Source organism: Podarcis cretensis (assembly GCF_951804945.1).
Source record: "Podarcis cretensis genome assembly, chromosome: 18".
Taxonomy (NCBI): domain Eukaryota; kingdom Metazoa; phylum Chordata; class Lepidosauria; order Squamata; family Lacertidae; genus Podarcis; species Podarcis cretensis.
In genome coordinates, this window is record NC_137188.1 from 14,460,048 (window position 1) to 14,486,263 (window position 26,216).

The 26,216-nt window shown below is 50.3% G+C and overlaps 2 protein-coding genes across 4 annotated transcripts; one reads left to right on the forward strand and one right to left on the reverse strand.

Moving 5' to 3' along the window:
- Positions 1-935: 935 nt before the first annotated feature.
- Positions 936-6,995, reverse strand: LSM4 (LSM4 homolog, U6 small nuclear RNA and mRNA degradation associated). The gene is made up of 5 exons (XM_079961134.1): positions 6,892-6,995; positions 5,509-5,550; positions 4,491-4,589; positions 2,595-2,778; positions 936-2,083 (listed from the first exon to the last, which is right to left on the reverse strand). The coding sequence occupies exons 1-5, from the start codon at positions 6,892-6,894 to the stop codon at positions 1,989-1,991; spliced, it is 423 nt and encodes a 140-aa protein (XP_079817260.1). The 5' UTR covers positions 6,895-6,995; the 3' UTR covers positions 936-1,988.
- Positions 6,996-11,990: 4,995 nt separating this feature from the next.
- On the forward strand, positions 11,991-26,141 carry PGPEP1 (pyroglutamyl-peptidase I). Of its 3 annotated transcripts, none has more exons than XR_013834579.1 (5): positions 11,991-12,048; positions 18,603-18,655; positions 23,309-23,425; positions 24,440-24,826; positions 25,809-25,932. XR_013834579.1 is itself a non-coding variant. In XM_079960951.1 (5 exons), exons 1-5 carry the CDS (start codon positions 12,015-12,017, stop codon positions 25,999-26,001), a joined length of 729 nt encoding a protein of 242 aa, XP_079817077.1. In that variant the 5' UTR covers positions 11,991-12,014; the 3' UTR covers positions 26,002-26,141. The 3 variants fall into 3 exon arrangements, 2 of the variants coding, with proteins under 2 accessions (XP_079817077.1, XP_079817078.1); XM_079960951.1 differs by having other exon boundaries at positions 24,440-24,771; positions 25,809-26,141; XM_079960952.1 differs by having other exon boundaries at positions 24,539-24,771; positions 25,809-26,141.
- Positions 26,142-26,216: the final 75 nt, after the last annotated feature.

Here is a 26,216-nt window from a genome sequence, read left to right on the forward strand (position 1 = left end):
GTTCAGGAGGGAAGAGGAAATGCTCAAGCTCATCACGTTCCAGGCCTATCTAGCTGAGTATTGTCCAGCCAGACTGGCAGCAGAGGTTCCCCAGGGTTTCAGGCAGGGGATGGGAGCCCCTGCATGCACAGCAGATTCTCTATATCGGCTGCCGCAAGTGAGGAAAGATGCCCTGCATGGGGGCTTCGCTTTGGGGTGCCTGGCTGGCCACTGTGGGGCCACGATGATGGCCTGGGTGAGCCAGCTGCCGCAGGGCTCTTTGGATAATGATAATAATAATAATAATAATTTCTTATTTATACCCTGCTCACCTGGCTGGGTTTCCCCAGCCACTCTGTGTGGTTCCCAACATAATATTACTACTGATAATAATAAAGCAATAAAACATCAAACATTAAAAGCTTCCCTAAACAGGGCTGCCTTTAGATGTCTTCTGAAAGTCAGGTAGTTGCTTATTTCATTGACATCAGGAGAGGGACCCCGGTGTCCGGGCTGAACGATGGGTGTGGAGATGCTCCTTCAGGGATACTGGGCCGTTTGGGGCTTTTAAGGTCAGCACTGACCCTTTGAATTGTGCTCAGAAACGTCCTGGGAAGTCCTCATCTATTTAAGAAATCTTTCAAAAACAAGCTTTGCCTGGGAATCCAAGCGCCACACCCGCTTCTGGATCCGGCCAGCTTCCAGAACCAAATTTCGCAAAGGGCAAAGTGTTCCAGGGCAGGAGCTGCCTGTGGGTGGAGGGGGCCGAGACAGGCGACTTCCACTAGCAGACTGACCGCTCCTTGAGCCTGCCAGCTCAGGCGGGGCACTGCCATGATACGGACTTCTTGCAAGATTGTGAAACAGCAAAAGCAGATTTGCAAGCTGTGTTTTGAGAACCGAAGGGGAACGGGAGCTCTCTGGGGCCCCTCCGGCAGAAACGCAGACACCAAACAGCTGATTCCAAGTTTATTCTGCTCGTAAACTTAAAACTGGGTTACAAAGCACGTTTTTTTTATTTAAAAAAAGGAGAAGAAAAAGAAAGAATGGTTGCAGCTCGTTTGTTCTGGCTCCGACCAACTGCTGGTGATATCATGGAGGCGGCTGATGCAGCCTCCCGAGAGATTCTCAGACTTGTCACACAAACGGGATGCTTTAGATCTGAGGCTGAGGCAAAAAATTCCACCTGGGAGGGAAATGGGTGTGTGGAGAATTTGGAAGCAGAGATTAGCCCGACTCCCTCCAGATGTTGCTGGATTGGAGTTCCCATCAGCATCCCAGAATATCGGCTGTGCGGATGGGAGTCGGAGTCCGGTAACATCCTGGGGGATGAATGGACGCAGATCACCTCCTGCTCACCAAACATCCCTGGGAAATATCTGGGGGGCAATGGGCTGGGGGGAAGGCTGAACAAGAGAGACAGGAGCAGAGGGAGGCTGGGAGACTAAACTCCGGCTGAAAAGGTATGTCCCCACAGGTGTGATGAGAGCCCAGGTGGAAGCAGCAGAATTCCCTGGCTCGGCAACACCTTTTCATCCAACCCCGCTCCCCAAAAACTGAACCCGGAGCTGAAGTTGCCTTTGACAAGTCCCATTTCCTAATAAAAAGAAAGCTACATCGTTTAATCCTGACACTCTGAGCGGAAAGCCTCGCTCGTCCTCTCTGTTACTGTCGTTCCAAAGGCTGGCAAGGCGATTCTCTTGCCCAAACGATTCCAAAAAACAAAAAAGGGAAGAGGCGAAGTCGAATCGCCCCTCCAAAAGGTTACCTGGATTCTCAAATTAAGAGCTAAACTGTGTGTATGCGCTCGGGGGAGACGCTTTAAACACTCATTTCTAATAACTGGAACTTAAAAGCAAAAAGAGACCAAAACTTGAGGCCAGTGGCTTCCATCTCCCCCAAGGTGCATGGAAACAGAGGGACCTAGGAGTTTCTTTTGTGGGTGAAGAGGGACAGCAGACCAGCCTTCCTGGCATGGCACTTGAGTCTGGGGCGCCATCTTCGGCTCCTCACTGCTTGGCTGCCTGACGCCCGGGCTTCTTCTCCTGCTGTCCTCCTCGGCCGCTGCCTGGGATCCCCCCTCGTCCACGGCCGCCAAACACACCTGGGGGGGGGGGGAGAAGAAAAGAGGAAGGGGCTGAGCTCAGGGGAATCCCTTTGCCACTCACCCAGCCACTCTGGGCGGCTCCCAACCGAATATTAAAAACACAATGCAGCATTAAACCTTAAAAACTTCCCAACACAGGGCTGCCTTCAGATGTCTGCCATGGGGGCCGGATTAAATTGACCGGTGGGCCAGATTAGGCCCCCGATACGGAGTTTGGACAAGACTGTGGCGTCTTTATTCTCTTAGGAGGGATTCAAGGGGTTTTAGCAGGAAAATATTAGAAGGCATTTCAGTCGGAAGAAGCCAGACTGAATTGTGTATTTTCTGAAGAAACTCACACGAGTTTGCAACGAGGTTTCTGCTGCGTAAGAAGGGGAATGCACTCTGCGAAGTGGGGAAACTTGCTAGCACGGGTTACGAAGGATATTAATAAAGAACATATCAAGGCCAGGAGCCCCCTGAAGTGGGAGATTCCCCTGCCGCCCCCGAGCTCCAGAGAGGGGCTCACCCCGGCCAGTGCCGCCGACTCCGCGCCCCTTCTGCTGCTTCTGCTGCTGCATCCCGCCGCGCCCTCTCCCCTTGGACACCACCTCCTCCTTGACCATGTCGATGATCTCGTCCGGGATGCGAAGGTACTTGATGGTGCTGCCGCGGATGTAGCACTCGGGCATCCGCCAGAACTTGTCTCCGTCCTGCACGAGAGAAAAGGAAGAACGGGGGAAACCAGGACCAAAACAGATTAAAAAAGGAGAAGACTCAAGACAGAAATAGAATGAAAAGAGCGAGTTTAATAATACAGTGGTATCTTGGTTCCCAAACGCCTTGGTTTTCAAACTCCAAAAACATGGAAGTAAGTGTTCTGGCTTTCAAGCGATTTTCAGAAGCTGAATGTCCAATGTGGCTGTCAGCTATTGTTTCTGCACCAATCAGAAGCCGCGCCTTGGTTTTCGAACTTTTCAGAAGTCACACAGACTTCCGGAATGGATTAAATTTGGCGCTTTTGTTTTTGCTCTTTATTTTGTCTTTTTGTTTTTGAGGTGTTTTCGGTTCATTTGTTTTTGTGACTGTGCAGAACCCAGTTCAGCTATTGATTGATTGATTGATTGTGTGACTGTGGAAATGGATAAAAGCCCCCCATCCAAACAATGACTGTCATCAGTGCAGGTAAGAAAAAAATAATACTTTTAATTTTTATCATCTACAATACTGTCCTCTTTATTTTATAGTACAGTGCATTGATTCTTGCTTTCACTTTATGGATCAATGGTCACGTTAAATGGTTGTTTTAGGAGTTGTTTTTTAAAGTCTGGAACGGATTAATCCATTTAGCATTACTTTCTATGGGAAAGAAGTGCACCTTGGTTTTGGAACGCTTTGGAACGGACTTCCGGAGCGGATTAAGTCTGAGAACCAAGGGACCAATGTACTGCTCTCTCCCTATCTTTCTTCCTTTGAACGTTTTCCTGCCCAACTGGAGGCAATCTCAGGCAGGCTGCCTACAGCCCCTTTGTTTTGGAAGCTTCGTGCTTCTTGTTGCAAAACCGGCTGACACAAACGCCGTCTTTTTAAAGCTGAAGGGGAAACCCCATTTCTACTCCTGCCCCCAGTGTGGTTTCTGCCAACCTGCTTAGCTCTGCGCTAACATTTACCTCCCTCTCTTCCGGAGGAGACTTGAGTTTTGTGCAAAAATGGCTCCTCCCCTGCTGAGCTGAAAAATAAAAGGAGTCCCCCCCCCCCGCCCGCCCGCTTGCGACTGCAGTCTCCCCAATGCCAGAGCCCAGCCCTCCCATCTCCGAGAAGGTTGGGCTGGAAGGCAGCGCCACCTAATGGACAGCGGGCAAACAGCACCCCACCAAAAGGCAGAAAAGGGATGCTGGTTTGCAAGGCAGTGTGGCGCAGGGGTTAGAGAGGGGTTCCCAAATTTGTGAGAGCGCTCCCTGGGATTGTGCTAAGAGGCCCTTAATGGGCTGGCGCCAAAGGTTTGGATGACCCTCAGACTGGGTTTTTTCTGCTTTTAACTTACTTTATTGAACTTTAAAAAATAACAAGACAAAATGAAAATTATCCATAACATCCATTGCCTGCTCTCAAACTTCTGCACCACACTTTTGGAATGAAAATCTGCTCGTGCCACAGTCATTCTCAAAATCATTATTATGGATAAGAAATACATTGGAAAACAAAAGGAGCAGCTCCTAGCTCTGATTGATTTACAATGTAGAGCACAACTGCGTTATAAAATGGCCATTTGGAAAGTATGAAGCAATGCAGGGCATCAGTCCCAAAATAAAATTAGAAACGAGCCTCTTACGTGTGTACCTTAAGGAGGGAGAAGTGTGAGCTTGCAGTATCACTTGAAGATAATAGTAATAATAATAATAATAATAAAAATAATAATGCTTACCCTGGACGTGCAGATGACTTCGCGCAGGTTGATGTTCATCCAGTTATCACAGCTGACCAGGTGACCATTGTAAGTCTCCCCATTCTTCAGCTCCACCAGCTGGAAAGAGAAGGCGGGAGATTAGATGAAGGAACTGGGCACCCAGAGCACCAAGATATTGGGGAGGAGGGATGGGGAAACACCTGGGGCCCTCCAGGTGTCGGACAACAACCCCCCTCCGCATTCCAAAAACACCTCTCCGATCTAAAGAGGCATTTCCCTCCCTCTCTCTCACAGCTCTGGAGGCCTTTTGGGCAATATTTGACACCCCCACAGCCCTTGCTTTGCCTTCCCAAAGCCCAGGACAGTGGGACCTTGGTTCCCAAATTCCCCAAAAACCCGGAAGTGTTCTGGTTCCTCAACATTTTTCAGAAGCGGAACATCTGATGTCAATGATTGTTTCCCAGGCACCTGCGCCAATCAGAACCCGTGCCTTGGTTTCCGAATGGTTTCCGAAAACAAAAATGCAAAATAAAGAGCAAAAACAAAAGTGCCAAACTTAATCCGTTCCAGAAGTCCGTTTGACTTCTGAAATGTTCAAAAACCAAGGCACAGTTTCTGATTGGTGCAGGTGTCCCGGAAACAAGAGCTGACAGCCGCATCGGATGTTCGGCTTCCAAATTTTTATCAAAAACTGGAAAACTGACTTCTGGGTTTTTGGAGTTTGAGAACCAAGGTCCCACTGTATACCCCCCCTTTCCCTCCCAGGAGTTCAAGGCAGCACTCATAGCAGGCTAGTCCAAGAGGGGAGATTTGAAACCTGGTTTCCCAGGTTTCTAACCGCTACACATTGCTGGCTGGCTCTGGTTTGGTTCTAGATTAGTGTCTTCCCCCCGAAAGCCAGTTTTCTGTATGCAGGGATTTAAAAATGAATAAAAGTGGAGGTGCATCCAGCCACAGTCTGAAATTGTACAGCTCAGCAGCGCGTCCGCCTCCTCCTCTGCAGTTTGACTGAAGGCTAGACGAGACCCGGACTCACCATGGGGTGGTTCTGCGCCGTCTTCAGCAAGGAGAGCGGAAGCTGCAAGAGGGGGGCAAATTGGGCAGGTTGAGAAACACAACTAGCAGGTAAAGGAGTCTTCACAGTCGAGCCGACCTTAATCGTTGCCATGCTTTTCAGAACCTAAGCAGAGCCCTGCTGGATCAAGCCAAAGGGTCCCGCCCTCACACTGCCCACCCAGACACCCCACCAGGACTTGAGCATGCAGCCGCAGCTCTCCCCGCTTGAACCACCCTGATACCTCCGGGTATAGGGCGGTATATAAATTCAATAAATAAAAATAAATAAGAAGAATTGTGATTCCCAGCTGAACATAAACCTCAGCTTACCGGGCATCTAGGGAGCGCAGCAGCCCCCATTTCCTTACCTTGGAGGGAGGGAAATAAGCCCCACTTCCACTGCCTTACTCTAGCAGTCTTACCCCAGTAAAATCCACTGAACTCAATGGGGCCGACTGCTGTGTGAATATCTGGAAGATGTGGGGAGTGAACCACTTTGACTGTATCCAAGGGGGGGCACACAACCCCCCCTTCATTGCTTCACACTAATGCTGCAATCTGGTAAATGCTCAATGGGTCTCATCCCTAAAGGAACCGGCTTACCTGGGAGGCAGGGAGGAGCAAACCCCTTTTGCTTGACCCAAGCCCCCTCCCCATGTGAAACCCCCACCTCCTTGTTGGACATTTGCACCGCCATCCGAAGCACATGCCTACTTTGGGCACACTCCATTGAGCTGAGTGGGTCCTGCCCCTGAGCGACTCGGCTTACCTGGGCGGGGGCAGCAAGAGGGAGCCCCCATTGCCTTATCTGGGGTGAGTGGAGAGAGGCCGCTCCATTGCCTTCCTCTAGCCCCCCAGGCTAGAGGACTCCCACTTTCCCCTTCCCAGGACACTCCATTGAGCTGAATGGGTCCTGCCCCTGAGCGACTCGGCTTACCTGGGCGGGGGCAGCGGAGGGAGCCCCCACTGCCTTATCTGGGGTGGGGAGAGAGAGACTGCTCCATTGCCTTCCTCTAGCCCCCCAGGCACCCACGTCGCCCCCTCCCAGGACACTCCATTGAGCTGAGTGGGTCCTGCCCCTGAGCGACTCAGCTTACCTGGGGTGGGGGCAGCGGAGGGAGCCCCCATTGCCTTACTGGGGGTGGGTGGAGAGAGGCCGCTCCATTGCCTTCCTCTAGCCTCCCAGGCTAGAGAACTCCCACTTTCCCCTTCCCAGGAGCCTCCATTGAGCTGAGTGGGTCCTGCCCCCTAGCCAATCCCTGTGTGAGCCCCCCCTGGCTGGCCCTGGGGCGGAGAAGCCCCTCCCCCCGGCTTCCTCCCGAGTAGACCCTCCCGAGCCCCCTCCCCCTCTGCCCAGCCTCACCATCTTCCTTCCCCCTCACGTTGCTGCTCCTGCTGCTGCTGCTGCTCCGCCGCCCCAGCAACGTCGACTTCCGCTTCCGGCTTCCGCCCGCCGAAGGCTTCGGCCTCAGCGCCCGTCCAATGGGGAGCCTCCTGAGCGGCGACCGTAAAGCGACGTCGGGAGCGGCGGGCGCGACAGTGTCGCAAAAACGCCGCGGGACGGAGGGTCCGCTTTACCCGGCAGGCCCCGCGGCGGATCAAGGAGCGCCTTGCCCACAATGCAGCGCGGCGGCTGCTTCTGCCTCTGGCCAAGGAGGAGGAAATACATTAAAGAAAGATTGGCCTCGTTTTATTTTGTGGTGCGGTCTTTCTTTAATAAAAAAAACAACTAAAATAAAGAATAATAAGCAATTTTTTGGTGAGCTCCTACTTGGCATGAGCTCAGCTCATTTTCTTTTCTAAATACTTTTAAACTAAAACCACAATTTATCTTTTTAGTGTGTTGCAAAATGGAAAATAAATATGCACTACTGTATCATTGTGTGTGTGATTTTCATAGTTGTTTGGCTTTTTTGCAAGTGGCTTCGCATTGTTTTCTGCAGAAAAAGCAGGAAAATCATCATCATCATCATCATTTTTAATTTGTATACCGCCTTTCTATCTTACAATACTCAAGGCGGTTTACAAGCTGAAGAAACAAAAAATGCACATCTTATCACAATCTAATGCAATACAAAAATGTGATAAAACAACTTTAAAATAGGCAGCCTACATCAAAAAAAGTAACATTCATCAATCAGAATAGTATAAAATAATAATATCAACTTACAAAAGTGAAACAGAAATCCACTCAACAGTTACAATAATATCTAAACTATAATCAATAAAACAACGGCAAGCCGCCCCCATGTACATAAAACAATACAGTACACATTGAGAAGCCGAGGGTGGGGCAAGGCAGGTGGAAGGAGGCTTGCCTGGTGGAGTCTCACAAATCACAATACTGTATTGAATGTATCTCCCCCTCCTGCTTCAGTAGCAAACAGTGGCTGACAGGGATGACCTTGGCTTGAATTCAAGGAAGCCAGCGCAGAATAGATGGAGCGATATCCATCGGCCTTGAGCAGCAAGCAGGCGAGGGAGAGAGGAAAAGGACAAGGCTGACTCATGCTGTAAACAAAAAAAAAAAATGCCCTTCTTCCCTTATGGGGTATCCAAGAGTCCTTACATAGGTTCCCTATTGTTAGGAGAAGATAACAGAGGCCAAGCAGAGAATATTGAGAAGCAAAGCAGCTAGTAAGCCTGATCTTTATTGATCTGTTGCAACAGGGTGCTCCCCTCACACGCAGGAGAGAGGAGGAACCCCGAAAAATGGCGAAAAATGACTTTTGAAATTGGCACCCTGTAGATCAAGACATCATACATACATCACAGAAGGGGTGTAACCTAAGACCACCCCTCAGATACATCACACCTACATCACAGAAAAGGCGGTCTTAAAACAGAAATTTGAACATTGTTTTTCTCCTGTCGTTTATCTGGAAGGTTACTTGATTGGATTGCCTGGGTAGCCTGGCCAGTCTTCTGTAGTGATAAATACTTAGTTCCTGGCCAGGTCACAGGCTCACACCCTGTTCATATCTTAAATGTGCCCTTAAGACAGGATTTGTGAGGAAAGAGACAATGGGGAGGTTTCCCACTTTGACCTTGCAGAGAAAACATTTGCTCAGTTTAGGAATCAAAATGGTTCCAGGTTGGTCTTCCTGTGCTGATCTATGTATGTGCTTGGTTGGTAACTTATGAACATTACCGTATATCTAAGACCATAAAATTCCTATCACACTCACGCCGATTTAATGGCACCCAGAAAAGAACCCCACCTTTGCCGTGGGGCCAGGCACCTGCTGCCTGTCTCTGCCAAACTGACTCCGCTGCCCTTTCGACTTAAGCGGCTCAGAGAGTGGGCAAAGGTCTGCTGCCCTTGTGGTTGAATTATAATATTGACTGGATGAGAACTCTGGCAGCTCCCCTCAGCAGAAGAATGGAAATAATTCTGGATTGGCGTTCTTGTATATTGGCAGAGGTACCAGCCATAGCTGTCAAGCGTCCCTGATTTGGCGGGACAGTCCCTTATTCCAGGGCCATGTCCCGCTGCTGTCCCTTATTGATGATGTCAGTTAATTAAGTTACTGAAGGTAAGGGGGCCCTTTCTATGTCCAGCTTGCTTTGTCAACAACAAATTGTTGCTCTTTTTTTTTGTTGAATATATTTTTGCTTGTTTGCTTAGTCGTTTAGTGGTGTCCGCCTCTTGGTGACCCCCTGGACCAGAGCACGCCAGGCCCTCCTGTTTTCCACTGCCTCCCGCAGTTTGGTGAAACTCATGTTGGTCTCTTCAAGAACACTGTCCCACCATCTCGTCCTCTGTCGTCCCCTTCTCCTTGTGCCCTCCATCTTTTCCAGGGAGTCTTCCCTTCTCATGAGGTGGCCAAAGTCTTGGAGCCTCAGCTTCAGGATCTGTCCTTCCAGTGAGCACTCAGGGCTGATTTCCTTCAGAATGGAGAGGTTGGATCTTCTTGCAGTCCATGGGACTCTCAAGAGTCTCCTCTAGCACCAGAATTCCAAAGCATCAATTCTTCGGCGATCAGCCTTCTTTATGTTCCAGCTCTCACTTCCATACATCAGTACTGGGAAAACCAAAGCTTTAACCATACGGACCTTTCTTGGTAAGGTGATGTCTTTTCAAACCTCTGTGGCCTATCTGCCCCTTTTCTACCTCTGTGGCCCCTCTACCCCTTTCCTGCCTCTGAGGCCCCTCTACCCTTTTCTACATCTGAGACGCCTCTACCCTTTTCATAGTTCTATGGCCCCTCTACCCCTTTCCTGCCTCTGAGGCCCCTCTACCCTTTTCTACATCTGAGACGCCTCTACCCTTTTCATAGTTCTGTGGCCCCTCTACCCCTTTCCTGCCTCTGAGGCCCCTCTACCCTTTTCTACATCTGAGACGCCTCTACCCTTTTCATAGTTCTGTGGCCCCTCTACCCCTTTCCTGCCTCTGAGGCCCCTCTATCCTTTTCTACATCTGAGATGCCTCTACACTTTTCATAGCTCTGTGGCCCCTCTACCTCTGAGGCCCCTCTACCCTTTTCATAGTTATGTGGCCCCTCTACCCCGTTCCTACCTCTGAGATGCCTCTACCCTTTTCATAGCTCTGTGATCCCTCTACGCCTGGGGCCCCTCTACCCTTTTCCTAGCTCTATGGCCCCTATACCCCTTTCCTGCCTCAGAGGCCACTCTACCCTTTTCCTAGCTCTGTGGCCCCTCTACCCCTTTTCTACATCTGAGACGCCTCTACCCTTTTCATAGTTCTGTGGCCCCTCTACCCCTTTCCTGCCTCTGAGGCCCCTCTATCCTTTTCTACATCTGAGATGCCTCTACACTTTTCATAGCTCTGTGGCCCCTCTACCTCTGAGGCCCCTCTACCCTTTTCATAGCTATGTGGCCCCTCTACCCCCGTTCCTACCTCTGAGACGCCTCTACCCTTTTCATAGCTCTGTGATCCCTCTACGCCTGGGGCCCCTCTACCCTTTTCCTAGCTCTATGGCCCCTATACCCCTTTCCTGCCTCAGAGGCCACTCTACCCTTTTCCTAGCTCTGTGGCCCCTCTACCCCTTTTCTACCTCTGAGACCCCTCTACACTTTTCATAGCTCTATGGCCCCTCTACCCCGTTCCAACCTCTGAGACCCCTCTATCCTTTTCCTAGCTCTATGGCCCCTCTACCCCGTTCCAACCTCTGAGACCCCTCTACCCTTTTCCTAGCTCTATGGCCCCTCTACCCCGTTCCAACCTCTGAGACCCCTCTATCCTTTTCCTAGCTCTATGGCCCCCTCTACCCTGTTCCAACCTCTGAGACCCCTCTACCCTTTTCCTAGCTCTATGGCCCCTCTACCCCGTTCCAACCTCTGAGACCCCTCTATCCTTTTCCTAGCTCTATGGCCCCTCTACCCTGTTCCAACCTCTGAGACCCCTCTACCCTTTTCCTAGCTCTATGGCCCCTCTACCCTATTCTACCTCTGTGGCCCCTCTACCCTTTTCATAGCTCTAAGGTGTAGAGGGGCCACAGAGCTATGAAAATTCTAGAGGGGTCTCAGAGGTTGGAACGGGGTAGAGGGGCCATAGAGCTAGGAAAAGGGTAGAGGGGTCTCAGAGGTTGGAACGGGGTAGAGGGGGCCATAGAGCTACGAAAAGTGTAGAGGGGTCTCAGAGGTAGAAAAGGGGTAGAGGGGCCACAGAGCTAGGAAAAGGGTAGAGGGGTCTCAGAGGTTGGAACGGGGGGTAGAGGGGCCATAGAGCTAGGAAAAGTGTAGAGGGGTCTCAGAGGTTGGAACGGGGTAGAGGGGGCCATAGAGCTACGAAAAGTGTAGAGGGGTCTCAGAGGTAGAAAAGGGGTAGAGGGGCCACAGAGCTAGGAAAAGGGTAGAGTGGCCTCTGAGGCAGGAAAGGGGTATAGGGGCCATAGAGCTAGGAAAAGGGTAGAGGGGTCTCAGAGGTAGAAAAGGGGTAGAGGGGCCACAGAGCTAGGAAAAGGGTAGAGGGGTCTCAGAGGTTGGAACGGGGTAGAGGGGCCATAGAGCTAGGAAAAGGGTAGAGGGGCCTCAGAGGCAGGAAAGGGGTAGAGGGACAATAGAGCTAGGAAAAGGGTAGAGGGGCCCCAGGGGTAGAGGGACCACAGAGCTATGAAAAGTGTAGAGGGGTCTCAGAGGTAGGAAAGGGGCAGAGGGGCCACAGAGCCATGAAAAGGGTAGAGGGGTCTCAGAGGAAGAATGGGGCTAGAGGGGCCACAGAGCTATGAAAAGGGTAGAGGGGTCTCAGAGGAAGAATGGGGGCAGAGGGGCCACAGAGCTATGAAAAGATAATTACAGTAAGTCATAAATTTAAAAAGGACAGTTTGGGAGTTGCTGGGAGCCGCTCTTGCCCGCGGAGAGCATAGAGAGGGGCGCTCGGGTGCCGCTCTAGGCTTCCCTCTCGCCGCGTCCTCCTCGGGGCTCCGGGCGGGGGCAGTCACGTGCGGGGGGCGGGGCCTGGCCGGGGGGCGGGGCGCGGCGGGCTGGCTGGCTCAGTCGCCTCAAGTTGGCCGGGCAGGAGCCATGGAGAAGCCGCGGAGGCTCGTGGTGGTGACGGGTAAGGGCGGCGGGCGGCGGCCCCGAGCCAGAGGGGGGGGGCCGGGGTTGGTTTTTTATGGGGGGGGCAGAATTCCTGAGGGCGGGGGGAAGCATTTAAGGGCCGAACTTGGTCCCCCCTCGAAATGCGCCCCCACCTCCCGCGCCCCCCGCCGCCTCTGGTTCCCCCCTCCTTTGGTTCCCCCTCCCTCCACCTTCCAAATCAAAGAAAGTTCGAACTTGTCACTAACTTGCAATTTGTTTCTGTTTCTCTTCCTCCCCTCCACTTTTTTTTATTAAAAAAATCCACTCTTGCCTCGTTTAATTAATGCTCAATAATTGGCCCCTCCCTCTTCAGATCCTTCCTCTCTTTTTCCTGTGTTTTTTTTTTTGTATAAACTTGGCTCTTCTGAAAATTCTAAATAAATAAATAAATAAATGGTGCGCTTTCCCGTTATGTGATTGAAGAAGCAACAGTTTAATTAATGCTAATTAATTGGCCCCTCCCTCTTTAGATCCTTCCTCTCTCTCCTGTTTTTTTAAACTTAACTCTTCTCAAAATTAATAAATAAATGCTGTGATTTCCCGTTATGTGACTGCAGAAGCAACAGTCAGCCCCACCCAACAGAGCCCTCTAGGATTAAACTCTTCCTTTTTTCCCACCCCCCTTTCTTTCTGCTGCTTCTCCAGCCCTTTTAACTCCCCTCCCCTGAATCATCATCTCCCTGAAATAATCTCTCCTTCCCTCTTACTCATTTTCTTTTGACTCTTCCCCTGAATGCCTTCTCTCCTTCCAGCCTTTCCAAAGCTCCTCCTCCTTAACCCCCCCCCCCAATAAACTATATTTATCATCGCCTCATTTGAATTGTTACCTACTGAAATTTTAAACCAGATCTTATGGGAAAGTGGCGTGAAGGGTGGTTTGGGGGGGGGCAGGAGAAGAAGGTTCCTAGTTGTGCTTTTGTGAAAGTAATCCCTGGGTAATTTAGGGCGATTGTGTGAGAATTATGTTGTATGTGTGGTTGAGCAAAGCTCTTTTCGTTGTGTGTTATTGAGGGGGGGTGTCCTCTTGGCTAACATTCATAAATTATTATTTTTATTAACAATAAAGGCTCAGTGTTACTGACACCATTTTAAGGTGGCATAGAAACAGTCAGGTTTTTTTGTTTGTGTGTTGGAAGAAAATCAGATTCCCGTTGTCATGCTCTGTGTTTCAAGGCTAGCTTAACTTGCCCTGGGAAAGTCCCGTAGAAATTGGCTCACCGTCCGTTGTTGTGTCTCTTGTCTGAGATGGGGGGGGGCTGGCTTCTTCGCCAACTCCCCCCCTCTCCTTTTTCCCTGCAGCTGCAGCTGGAGACCTTGGAATCAAATGCAAACTCCGACAAGTGGTTGGATGCACAGCCTCCTTAATTCCCCAGATTCTCCCGCCCCCCAAAAAAAACCCCAGCTCTGAAATCACGCCTAGGGGAAGACGGGTTGGGGGTGGGGAAGCCAGTGGAGTTGACTTGCAAGAAAGGAGTCCAAAAATGTTGCTCCCGGGAGTTTTCCTGCAGTGGGTTATTCGAAACAGCAGAGTTGTGTCTGAGAGAGAGGAGGGGCCGGAGAAAGCTGGGGGGGGGGATGAGGCACAAAAGGGGGTGGGATCTGGGGGGGGGGTGAGCAGAGAGATGGGAACGGCCTCTGGACTGGGGGATGGGGCTCAGAGGAGTGACACACTTCCCACCTGCGCTTCCCCGTCATGGGAGTCAGAGCAGCACCCTCTGGACCAGCTGGGGTGGCCTGAATTCGAACCAGAGACTTGGCTCCTGGCAGCGAAAGAGGTGCTGGTCTTTGGAGCCCCATTGCTGAGATCTCCAGCCGAGCCTGTGAAGCTGTTCTTGCACACCTGTGGAGCACGACTGCCTTGCAGACGTGTTGAAAGTAAAATTGGATTTATTTTTTATTTTTTTTGCAGAGGAGACCTTCCTTTTCTTGCCGCAAGAGGAGAGCACTGAGTGCCACAGGCGTCATGTCTACAAGTGCGCGCTCTCTCTCTCTTTCTGTGTCAAGATAATCTGGCATTTGGGAGCAGCTGGATTCCCGCTAATTACCGTAGTTTTCGCTCCAAAACACGCACTTTTTTGCTCCTAGAAAGTAAGGGAAAATGCCTGTGCGTGTTAAGGAGCGAATGCACGGATCGGAGCCATGGCTGCCGTCAGTCAAGCAAAGCGGGAGCCGCTTACACACACTAGGAGGCTCTCGCTTTGCTTGCTTTAAAGTGACCTGGAGCGGAGGGAGGGAAGGCGAGCCATGGCAGCAAAGCGGGCAGCAGCCGCTTACACAGGAGGAGGGACAGACGCTAGCAAAGGTCCGTGCGCTCTCTAAACAGAGCAATGAGGCTGCAGAGGGACGGCAGGAAAGATAAAATTTAAGCAACCAGCAGCAAAATAAAACCAACCTCGAGCTCTGAGCCACGCAGTGAAAACCAGGAAGTTAAAAAAAAAAGGCTGGGGATGAGGGAGAGGGGAAAACTTCGCAAATCCCCGAGGAGTCTCAGCTGATCCGCTGGGAGCGAGCAGCTTGTTTTCAGGCAGGATAGATTCGAGCATTGTCTGGGTCCTAGTGCCCCTACCACTTTTTTGTGCTCCACTCTATTGCTGCTGGTGGCTGCTTATCACTCAGGCTACAAGGAGGAGCGCTTTTACACAGCTAATGGTGAATCCCCTGCCATCCAAGTCCTCCTCACTTGCTCAAATCTATTCTGCCTCAAAACAAGGAGCGGAAGGAAAAGGCTGCAAACTGTTAAATGGAAAAAACCCAGGCACAGGGCAAGTACCTTAAGTATACCTTTAAAGCAACAGTGCTCTTTCCCTCCCTCCTCCCCGCTCAGCTCGCCGAAAAGCTCCTTCTCCACGCGTGCTCCTTGTCCCTTGAGTGCTTTTCCTTCCCTCCCCACTTAAAACGTGGTTACAAAGCACGGATCCACATGGATCCTCAGGATTTTTGCATTGGGCTACCCCAAACTCACCATCAGATCACATGTCTGTGGCCACAGCATGAACCATAAAAATCATGCACCCACTGTTTCGTTCAGAATATTTTTTTCTTGTTTTCCTCCTCTAAAAACTACGTGCGTGTTATGGTCAGATGCGTGTTATAGAGCGAAAAATACGGTAGCCAAGGAGGCCTTTGGTGAGCCCAAGCACCCAGAAGGACTCCGAAACACTCTATTGAATTCTTATCTGATGGCAGGCCCCTCTCCTTGGTTGTGGAAGGAAGAATGGAACACAAAAGGAGCCCTCTGTCGGGGGGGGGGGGGAGAAGGGAGGGCGGCTGTCTTCCCTGCACACACAAACACACTCTCTGCAGCTATGCAGCAGGCCGGCACCTGTAGGATTACCAGGCTGAAATTGTGCTCTCGGAGTTATGGCTGTAATTTTCCTTATTTTTTTAATGAAAAAGGGAGAGGAAAGGTTGACGATGCTTTTCTTGGAACAAATAGATCCGGTTTTTAGGTTCCCTGTTCGTCTGTAGGATGACCTTTGGGTGACCGGACTTGGAAATGTTGGTTAAAGTTTGGCTGTCTTCCTCCCTCGTTCTGGGTCAAAAATGGTGGGCAGGCAGATTAGAGCCATGTAACTTCCTGCAGGTCCCTTTTTATGAGTCTGGAGCTGCGTAGAACTGCCAGTATGAATTGCCTTCCTTGTATCTTAAGTTTCTGAAGAAGTGTGCATGCACACGAAAGCTTATACACAGAACAAACTTAGTTGGTCTCTAAGGTGTTACGGGACAATTTTTTAAACTTTTTTTTATTTCTACTGCGTCAGACCAACACGGCTACCTACCTGAATCTAGGCTTTTTTATTTTTATTTGGGATATCTCACTCCAGGAAACTGACACTCACCTTAATATCTAGCATCCCTTTCTCCTAAGGGTGCCCAGACCCCAATTTAATGCTTTCTGTAAATGGGTAACTGGTCTCCCCTAAACTCAAGATCTTTGGGGGGGATAGGCAAATTCTGGCACTTATGGGCATGTCAACAGAAGCTTACTGCCCGATCTGTGCGGTTTTACCAGCCTTGCAAATAGCAGCTCGCCTATGGTGAGTAGAAACAGGCCTCCAGACGATCAGGTACCAATACTTTGTGCTTGTAATAAAAAATTATTGCCATGTCAGCAAGCTCCTCCAGTACAGTAAGGAAAAATCTGACCTCTCACGGGCCCTGGGTGACTTAACCATTAGCTGGGGTGCAGAATCCAAGACGTTCTCATTCAGTAATTACAATTATGGGTTGCTAGTTAACTAAAGTTACTCATTACTGAGCCAAAGGAGCATTCTTCGCAGAATGCTGTTGTAACCTTTGCGTCTTGGGCCAATTCTTACGTAACGCAGCTTTGTCAAAGGAAATGTTTACTAAGTAAAAAATCTGGTCTGGAGGAAAGAGCGTTGGACTTCAGACCCCATCGACTTGAGTTCAGATTCCATCGGGGGGTAAGAGGTTCGCTGAGAAAGCCAGTCTCTGCCTGCCTTCTAGGGTTCTTGTGAAGCCAGAGTGCAGGTGTGTGTTTGCATTCTTGTGCGCGGATTTGATTGGCAACTGGTACAATCATGCCTGGGCTGGCAGAGCTTGACCACAGCAGTTGCTGACTTCAGGGTTTGATGACTGCAGTCCACTCTCTGTGAGGGTTTGATCCAGAACCTGCAGTTAGTGCAGAATGCTGCAGCATAGTTGCTGACAGGTCCCTGTCTGCAGGAACACCTCTGCATAGGTGTTAATTTTAATACTGCATATAAAAGTCCATAGCTGCTTAGGACCAGCTTATTGCCTTGATCTCTTTGATCTGCTGAGTTGGCAAAGACTTGCTTTTGCAATTCATCATCATCATCATCATCACTTTTAATTTGTATGTCGTCTTTCTATCTTGCAATACTCAAGATGGTTTACAAGCTGAAGAAACAAAGAATGTACACCGGGGGGGGGGGGGTCAGCAAACCTTTTCAGCAGGGGGCCAGTCCACCGTCCCTCAAACCTTGTGGGGGGCCGGACTATATTTTTTTGGGGGGAATGAACAAATTCCTATACCCCACAAATAACCCAGAGACGCATTTTAAATAAAAGGACACATTCTACTCATGTAAAAACACGCTGATTCCTGGACCTTCCGCGGGTCAGATTGAGAAGGCGATGGGGCCAGATCCGGCCCCCGGGCCTTAGTTTGCCTACTGATGCCTTATAACAATCTAATGCAATACAAAAAAGTGAGAATAAAACAACTTTAAAATAAGCAACCCACATCAAGAAATTAACATTCAGCAATCATTAGAATAGTATAGAATCATAATATCAGCATATAAAAAGTAAACATAAATTCACTCTTGACAATTACAATAAACAATTTCTAAACTACAATCAGTAAAACAATGGCAAGCCACAGTGCATAAAATACTAATACAATACAAATTGAGAAGCAAAGACTGGAGGGCGGGGCAAGGCCTTACCTGATGAAGTCTCTCCCCTCTTGTAAGAAGTGAGTCCTTTGGCGTGGCAGGACCCACACTTGGACTCAGGGAACCATAGAGCTGAGCCGGAAAGGGACCCTGAGGACCATCTAGTCCACGCCCTGCAATGCAGCTGGCCCTTACGGGGACCAAACCTGCAACCTGGGCGTCATCAGCACCACACTCTCAGCAACTGATCAGAACTCCCTGCTTAAAACAGTTCTTGTTTTGGCAAAGACACTCCAGAGCATGTAGAAGTTGAGTTTTCTCTCTCTTTCAGGAGAAGGGTGCTTCTGCTGGTACAAATATCAGTGTTTGTGTCCCCATCACTTGCATGAGGGAGGGGGAAATTGAAATCTCTCTGAATCAGTTTTGAGGGTGTATTTTTGTTTTGTTTTGGGGGGGGGGCCTGGGGAGGTGGCAGGAAATGTATTCCCAAATGGGGCGGAAAGTGGTGTGTCCCAGGAGACTATCAAGGTCAACAGTATCAAAAACAATCTAGTAGATCTTACTTCAGAGTAGACCTGCATAGGATGGAGAATTTTAGCATGGTTTAGCGGTTAGGGTGTCACACTAGGACCCGGGAGACCAGGGTTCCAACACCCCCATCACTGGGTCCCCTTGGACCAGTCACTGTCTCCTCCCTCCAAGGACTGTTGTGAGAATAAAATGGGGAGAAGTCTGCTCACTGCCTTGAACTCCTTGGAGTATGAAGTTATGGGTGAGAGATGGGGAGGGGCAGCGCATGGTTGGGGGAGACAATCTGTGGCTCTGCCCATGTTGCTGGACTCCAACTCTCAACAGCCATCACGGCTTGGCGGTCAGGATGGTGGGAGTTGGAGTCGTCCAAGATTTGGAGCCCCCCAGATCCAGGCTGCCAGCCGTGCTGGGATGTAGCCCGTGTGGTCTTGGACCTGGGAGAGACCCGAGTTCAAATCCCCCCTCAGCTGTGAGGTGGCCAGGTACGCACTCGGCCAAGCTGAGGATGGCAATGGGACAGGATGGGGGGAGGGGGGAGTCAGCCTTGCTGGGGACGTTCAGACCCGCCAGCGAGCCCAGAGCCACGTCGGTGAAACCTCTGCTTGTGTCGTTCCAGGGTTTGGCCCGTTCGGGGAGCATTCGGTCAATGCCAGCTGGATCGCGGTTCAGGTAATTGGCGCGAGTTCTCAAGTTCTTTGTCCCATAGAAAGTAATGCAAAATGGATTAATCCATTCCAGACTTTTATAAACACCTCCTAAAACAAGAATTTAACGTGAATTTTTCTATCCAACGAGACCGTTGACCCATAAAATGAAAGTAATAAACAATGTACTGCAGTCACACAATCAATCAACCAGTACCTGAACTGGGTTCCGCACAGTCACAAAAACAAAACAAAAAGAGCCGCAAAAACAAAAACACAAAATAAATAGCAAAGACAGACAGACCTCAGCGTAACGCTCAAAATGGAAGTGTGGCACTCAAATTGGACGCGTAACACTCAAAACGAAGCACATTCGGCTTCTGCACCGAGTCCAACCCCTGGGCCACGTAGCAACTGAGATTCTAAGCAAGGCGAATTGCAAAATTGCGCCCGAAAGCCTGGCTCCGAATTTAAGGCACAGCCGACCTGCTGAACAGGAAGTTGGTGCCCCCCCACTCCATCCCGGTTGCAGGGTCCCCTCCCCTTCTAAGTCAGGAGCTCTGGGAATATTCCTTTTTCCGAATGCTTTCAAATTAAACTCTGAGCCCGTAATCAATTGCAGCCGACTAATGGACAGCCAGGCAGATGTCTGAGCCATGACTGTGTTCGCATCTCTCTCTCTCCCCTCTCTCCTATTCTGCCCCCTCCCCTCCTTCAAAACCAGCTTCTTGTATTTGGCAAGGCCCTGGGCTGCAGGTGAGACGGATCCTGCCTCCCGGCCTCTGGTGCAGAATGCCTGGGGAAAGGTGTTTTGACACCTGAACTTTGCCTCCTAGCTAGATGTCCAACAATAAGGGGTGGGTGGCCTGGTGGGGGGGGGGCGCACCAAGAAGAGAACAAATGGTGTTGGGGGGGCGTTGTTCTTAATCAAGTCTTCGCCATACTGGACATGCGTCCTAGAATTATTCTTTAATGGAATACATCTTGACTTTAGTTTAGAAAGGGCCATCTAGTTAAACCCCCCCCCCAGCCTTGCAGGAATCCACCTTTTGCCCAGTGTGGGGCTCAAACCCAAGGCCCCCAGATTAAGAGCCGCCTGCTCTTCCCCAACTGAGTTGCGCCAGCCGGCAGTTCCACAGAAGGGACCAAGGCCTGCCTTCTTAAGGTGATTCAGGCCCTCTGCCTGGTTCCCTCTTCTCGCAGTGAAGGAACCACCAGAAGGCGGCCCTTGGGAGAGGGACCCCAGTATCTGGGTTGAACGATGGGGTGGAGACGCTCCTTCAGGTCTACTGGGCCAGCTAAAGAGGTGGACTGGCATTTGAGAGTGTGAGCTTGCAAAAGTGGCTCCGTTGAACCCCAGGAAATGGTCTCCTGTGGGAGTGAGTTCCACAGTTCAACTGCGCACGAAGGAGGACTTTCTTTTCTCTGCTCAGCGCCGTGACCTCTGGTGTTAGTTGAGGTCTTAGCCCATGTTCCCCGTAGTCGGCTTTTTAAAATACAGATCCCAATTTTATCAGCCTAGTTTCTTTGCACTTGGGGAAACTAAGACAAGTTTTATATTTTAGTAGCGGACTCCAGTCCTAATGTAGCCAAGTTCCTTGCTGCTGTGTCCTTCAAAACGAGGACATGTTTGTTAAAAGGAAAGATAAGGAGTCGTCTGTGTGCATGCAAAGAGTGGGGGTGTCCCCTCTGCTGCGGTTGCCTTAATAGCCCCGTAGTATATCTGAAGTCTGGATCGGAGGGAAATTTGGTTGAGCTCCCATTTAAAGGCGTCCCTTCCTCATTCCTGCTTCCCAGGTGGACTCGGATGCAGCCATCCTTCGAAAGGTGCGCTTCTCAAACATTGTGCAACACAGTTCTTCCCCCCTGTGTTAAGGGGAAGGAAAAAGTTGCATGCTTTGGTATCGTTTACCGTGAAACGTGTTCGTTCGGGAGACAAGAGCGTTCAAAAACGAGCTACGTTAGGGAAAATTGCTTTGGGAAAAGGGTGCAGACAAACATGTTACTGTACTTTTCCATGTATAAGACTAGGGTTTTTTTACTGTAAAATAATTTTAAAAAACAGGGGTCGTCTTATACATGGGGGGTCATCTTCCCCCATTTTCATAAATTTGAGTCCCCCAAAATATATACACGGAAAAATATGGTAATTTGGAGGAATCGGCAGTAAAATGTTGATGAATTTTTGGAAGGGCTGTTCACGGTTAATTTTTTTAAGCCTGGGACAATCCCTAAATGTTTATGACCCCTCCATGGAGAAAAATCCCTGGCTGGTTTCATCTTGAGTCTCCAGCACCATCTCAGCCAAAAGTTTTCCCCTGCGTTGAGCTGCGAGGTGGGATTTTCTTTTGCCTCTTCCCCTGTCCCAGCCTGGAGGGGCCCCTGCAAAAAAGGAGGCAGCCCACCCCAGCAGGCTTTTGAACACGTGCAAAGTGGACCTTTGTGTCTGTCTCAGACAGGACTTCATGGAGCTGACTGGACACAAAGACCTGTGTCTGAGTTTCTGAGTTCCAGACGGTGTGATCTGCATTTTAATAGACACAAAAATCAATTAAACAATCTTTGTAAATCCTCCCCCGGCATTTGGAGGGGGGCACGCTAAGCAGGTTCCTGATTTAATAAGTCTTGGGCGTCCTGCATCCGAAAGCTTTTGGAGGAAAAAAGAACGGAGGGGTGGGGGGGAGAAAGACCCCCCCCCCAATTCCTTTTCTCCTGTTTAAGGGATTTATTTTTTGTCTTCCCCTCCAGGGTTGAATGCGTGTCTGTCACCCCCCCAACCCAGCCTAGAACTGTCCCAACTTGAAAGTGCTCAAGGGATCTTGGGGAGATCCAAAAAGCCCCCTGTCCTGCCCTGACAGTATTAGAATTATGATTATTTTATATAATATTTATATTGCATTTCCATTTTTTAATATTAAAACATATTCTTATTGTTCACCCTACTTTTTGTTCATGAGCTTATCGACTTCCTGCCTCCTGGCTTTCCAAACTCATCTTTATATCATAGCAATTGCACACCCTCCATTTTCCATTTTTTCCATTTCTGCTGCTCTCAGTTTTAAATAAGTGTAAAAAGGCGTCAATCTTGAACATTGCAAGACTTCTTACAACCCTGCTAGCGCTGACGGAATTATTAGAAAGCGCCCAGAGCCTGCTTGCTCCTCCAGGCTCTTTTACCCCATTGAAGGTGGATTTTTGCATCTTTGCAGAGCAAAGGCGCACAGCTTGCTGTTTGCAAAATTCACAAAGGCTTTCCCTTTCCCAAGCCAAATCTGCTCTTTTTTGCAGGGACAGGCTTTTTGGCAAGCGGGCCGTTTCTTTTTCTTTTATTTAAAAAGTTGGCCTGTGGTCCAGCAGGTTGCCAGGGGCCTAGGTGTGTCCTGCGGACTGTGAAGATGGGGGGGGCTCCTGCTCCCCCCATTTTCCAAATCCCTCGGAGGAGGGAGGTCAGAGCAGCGAGTCTCCCCATCCCTCCTAGACAATCACTGTCAGGACGTCTAGACAGACCAGATAAGGATATTAGATTCGCACAAAGCGGCCCATTGTGGAGAGGTCAGGGAATCGGTCACACACGTGGTTTCCCCCTTTCTGCATTTGTCAGGTATGCCCAAGGCAGCGGGGAAGAATGTTTGGTGGCGGGGAATGTGGTCTCTTTCTCTCTCCCCCCCTTTTAATAATCCACGCGTGGTTTTAAAAAATAAAATACAAGTGTTGTTCCTTCCAGATTTTGCAGAAAAAAACAACAGCAACCCAAACCCAGTATATCTTTTGGCAAGGAGTTAGTAAAGTACACAGGAGAGGAAGCTAAGTGTTCAAACCTCAAGGAGAGAGAGGGGGAAAGGGGGTTGTGGGTTCTTGCTTGAACTCTAAGCACCCCAGATATGCTGGTGTTTAAAAAGGAGACCCCCCCTCAAATATCCAACTTATTTAATTTCACGAAATTCATATCCCGCTTGTAAAACGCACACCAAAGCGCTTCATGAAAATGCTGAAACCATATAATTATCCCTTGGTAAAGCTTTCCAAAAAAGTTAACGGAGGCTAGGAACAGATCAAACGTCCCACCAGCTTTCTGAGCATCTGGAAGACTTGTCTAAACAGAAATCTGTTCGGTAATCCTGTCCTCACCGTGGCCGACCAGAATCTCCAACAGGAAGTTTGCAAGCAGGGTTTTGCAGAAGAGCACGTCCCTCTTCCGTGGTTCCCAGCACCTGGGATTCAGCAGCCTTGCCTCCTCCATGGGAGCGTTGGGGCCCCCTCCTCCTCCATGGACTGGGCTAGTCCTCTCTCAGAGCCAAATAGCTTGGCGGCTGGCTGCCTCCTGCAGCAGGGAGTTCCATAGTTTAACTGCTGCGCAAATAAGTCCGTTGTCTTTTGTTGTTGCTGTTTAGTCATGTCCGACTTGCCTGCCCTGAATTTTCTGGTGTTTGGCTTCAAGTTCCATCCTCCAAATGTGTTTGGGAAAGGACTGTTGACCTTCAGGCAGGGGAGGGCATTCTTGAGGTGGCTCCCTCCCCAATTCATCTCCCCACTAGGCACCCTCCTTAAGCTGTGCCCTTTCTTCCCGATAGTGAGTCCTCGGCAAACAAGCCCTGTCCCTTGTTTCAGTTTGTTTTTCTCTCTGCTTAAAAATGTCCTCCCCCCCGCCCCCCCCCCCGCACTTTGTTCTCCCTTCCAGGAGCTGGAGAAGCTGGGCCTCGGAGACGACGTTGACCTCCATGTCTGCGAAATCCCGGTGGAATACCAGGCTGTGGAGCGGCTCATCCCTGCCTTGTGGAAGAAGCACAGCCCGCAAGTGAGTGAGTGAATGGCCGGGGGGGGGGGGGACAGACGACACAGCAGCTGGGTGCCCACAGGAAGCTGCCTTACATCGAGTCATCATCATCATCATCATCATCATTTATTATTTAGACCCCACGCCACTCTGGGCGACTTCCAACAAGAGATTAAAAATAAAACATCAGTCATTAAAAACTTCCCTAAACAGGGAATCTGCCTTCAGATGTCTTCTAAAAGTCAGGTAGTTGTTGATTTCCTTGGCATCTTGTGGTAGGGTGTTTCACAAGGCAGGCACCACCACCAAGAAGGCCCTCTGCCTGCTTCCCTGTAACCTCACTTCTCGCAGGGAGGGAACCGCCAGAAGGCCCTCGGGAGAGGGACCCCAGTGTCCGGGGTGGAGACGCTCCTTCAGGTCTACTGGGCCATTGCGGGCTTTCAAGGTCAGCACCACCCTTTGAATTGTGCCTGGAATCGTCCTGGGAGCCAATGTAGGTCTTTCAGGACCGGTGTTATGTGGTCTCCACTCCCAGTCCCCAGTCTGGCTGCCGCATTGCAGTTTCCGGGTCACCTTCCAAGGGAGCCCCACGGAGAGCGCATGGCAGTAGTCCAAGCAGGAGTCAGACCATTGGGCCCACACTGGCTGGCAGCAGCTGCTCTCTGGGGTCCTGACAGGACATCTTTCCAAACCCTGCTGGAAGGTGCTGGAACCGTTTCCCGTTTTCATGAAGTGTCCTGGATGCTTTAGCTGAGATTCCAGCATTGCAGGGGTTGCTGGGCTCTACAATTCCGTAATTCATAACGCTAAGAATATAGGACGCTGTCTGCTTGAGCAGGGTCCATCTCACTCAGACCAGTTCTCTTTCATAATACAATAAGATAAAAGAAACTAATCTAAATAAAAACCCAAAGAGAGAAAGAAAGAGAGAAAGGGAAAACACCAAAGGGAAGGAAAACCAAAAATAGAAAATAAAAATAAAAAGGACATCCAGTTTTCTGCCTGTCTATGAAAGCCACCCCCTTTTCCTGGCAGCGGTTCTCCAGGGGTTTCCAGATGTGGCGGGGGGGATATCCCAAGCCCGACCTGGAGAGGCGGGCGCTTGGCACAACGCAGCTCCTGTTCCCCTTGCAGCTGGTGGTGCACGTGGGCCTGTCGGGCATGGCCACCACGGTGACGCTGGAAAAGTGCGGCCACAACATGGGCTATCGCGGCCTGGACAACTGCCGCTTCTGCCCGGGCTCCCAGTGCTGCATCGAGGGGGGGCCCGAGTGCATCGACTCCGTCATCGACATGGACGCCGTCTGCAAGAGGGTCTCCACCCTGGGGCTGGACGTCGCCGTGACGATATCGAAGGATGCCGGCAGGTAGGCGGGGCAGAATCCCCGGCTGGCGACAGAAGGAAGCCCCCCTGGCTCAGTGGTAAGGCTGAGCTCCCAACCCTGGAGAGCCTCTGCCCCTCAGTGCAGGCGGTACAGAACTAGGCGGAGGGAAGGGTCAGGTCCTCTCTGTTGTGGCAGGGAGTTCCATAGTTGAACAGGACAATTAAAATCAGTTAAGCAAAGGCCAAAGCAGCTCAGGACCTCAATGTCTTACGGAGCGCCTCTCCCCATGCAAACGGATGCGGACCCTGCCCTTGTCGTCCAGGGATGCAGGTGGCGCTGGGGTCTCAACCACTGAGCCTCTTGGGCTTGCTGACTGGAAGGTCGGCAGTTCAAATCAACACGAGATCAGGGCCTTTTCTTTGGTGGCTCCCCCTCCGTGGGATGCTCTCCCCAGAGAGACTCACCTGGTGCCATCATTGCATTACAGCATTGCAGGCAAAACCAGTCCTCTTTACCCATGAAATAATCTATTGCCTATTAAAGCTGGGGGGGGGGACACACGGGACTGTTATGATTATTTTATTATGCTTTTTGTTGTGTTTTTACTACTATGAGTTCTTAATGTTGCGCCCGCCCTTCTTGGCTATCTGAATAGAGGGCAGTACACTGCAAACCTGGACAACTGTGTTCCGGTTTGTGAGCTTTTTTTGGAAGCCGAACGTGCTCCGCTTTGAGTGCCACACGTCCGTTTTGAGACTGCAGTACATTGTTCATTGCTTTCGTTTTATGGATCAATGGTCTCGCTAGATAGTAAAATTCATGTTAAATGGCTATTTTATGGGCTGTTTTTAAAAGTCTGGAACGGATTAATCCATTTTGCATGTCTTCCTATGGGAAAACGCGCCTTGGTTTTGGAACGCTGTGGTTTTGGAACGGACTTCTGGGACGGATTAAGTTTGAGATCCAAGGGACCACTGTAAATCAAATTAATGCTAGCGAAGCGAGAAAGCCATCTCTTCAGAGAGCCAAGTTCTGCCGTTTAGCTCCGAGTTCTAATCCCCGGCTTCTCCTCCTTGCAGGTACCTCTGCGACTTCACCTACTACACCTCGCTGTACCACAGCCACGGCCGCTCGGCCTTCGTCCACGTTCCCCCGCTGGGGAGGCCCTACAGCGCCGAGCAGCTGGGGCGAGCCCTGCAGGCCATCATCGCGGCAATGCTCAGCGACTTGAAACACTCAGACAGCAACATCAATTGCCACAACGAGCACTGAGGCACGAGCGCCGCGTCCCACCTGATCCCTCGCTGTTGCACTTCTGGAAAAGAAACTTTTCTCACAGTACCTTGGGGGTGGGTGGGTGGGTTTTCCTTCCTGATTTTGAGCCACAAGGCCCTCTCTGTGTCCGGTGATCAACGATATCTCCCCAAGAAACGATTTTGCACCCTCTTTCAATTCTCCAGGTCCCCCCTTTCCAGACACAACGGAGC

Coding starts and splice junctions, on each gene's coding strand:
- PGPEP1 (XM_079960951.1), top strand. CDS start 12,015: ATGGAGAAGCCGCGGAGGCTCGTGGTGGTGACGG. Junction 12,049..18,602: donor GAGGCTCGTGGTGGTGACGG/GTAAGGGCGGCG, acceptor GTGTCGTTCCAG/GGTTTGGCCCGTTCGGGGAG. Junction 18,656..23,308: donor CCAGCTGGATCGCGGTTCAG/GTAATTGGCGCG, acceptor TCTCCCTTCCAG/GAGCTGGAGAAGCTGGGCCT.
- LSM4 (XM_079961134.1), bottom strand. Junction 4,590..5,508: donor CGGCGCAGAACCACCCCATG/GTGAGTCCGGGT, acceptor TTCTCTTTCCAG/CTGGTGGAGCTGAAGAATGG. Junction 2,084..2,594: donor AGTCGGCGGCACTGGCCGGG/GTGAGCCCCTCT, acceptor CCCCCCCCCCAG/GTGTGTTTGGCGGCCGTGGA.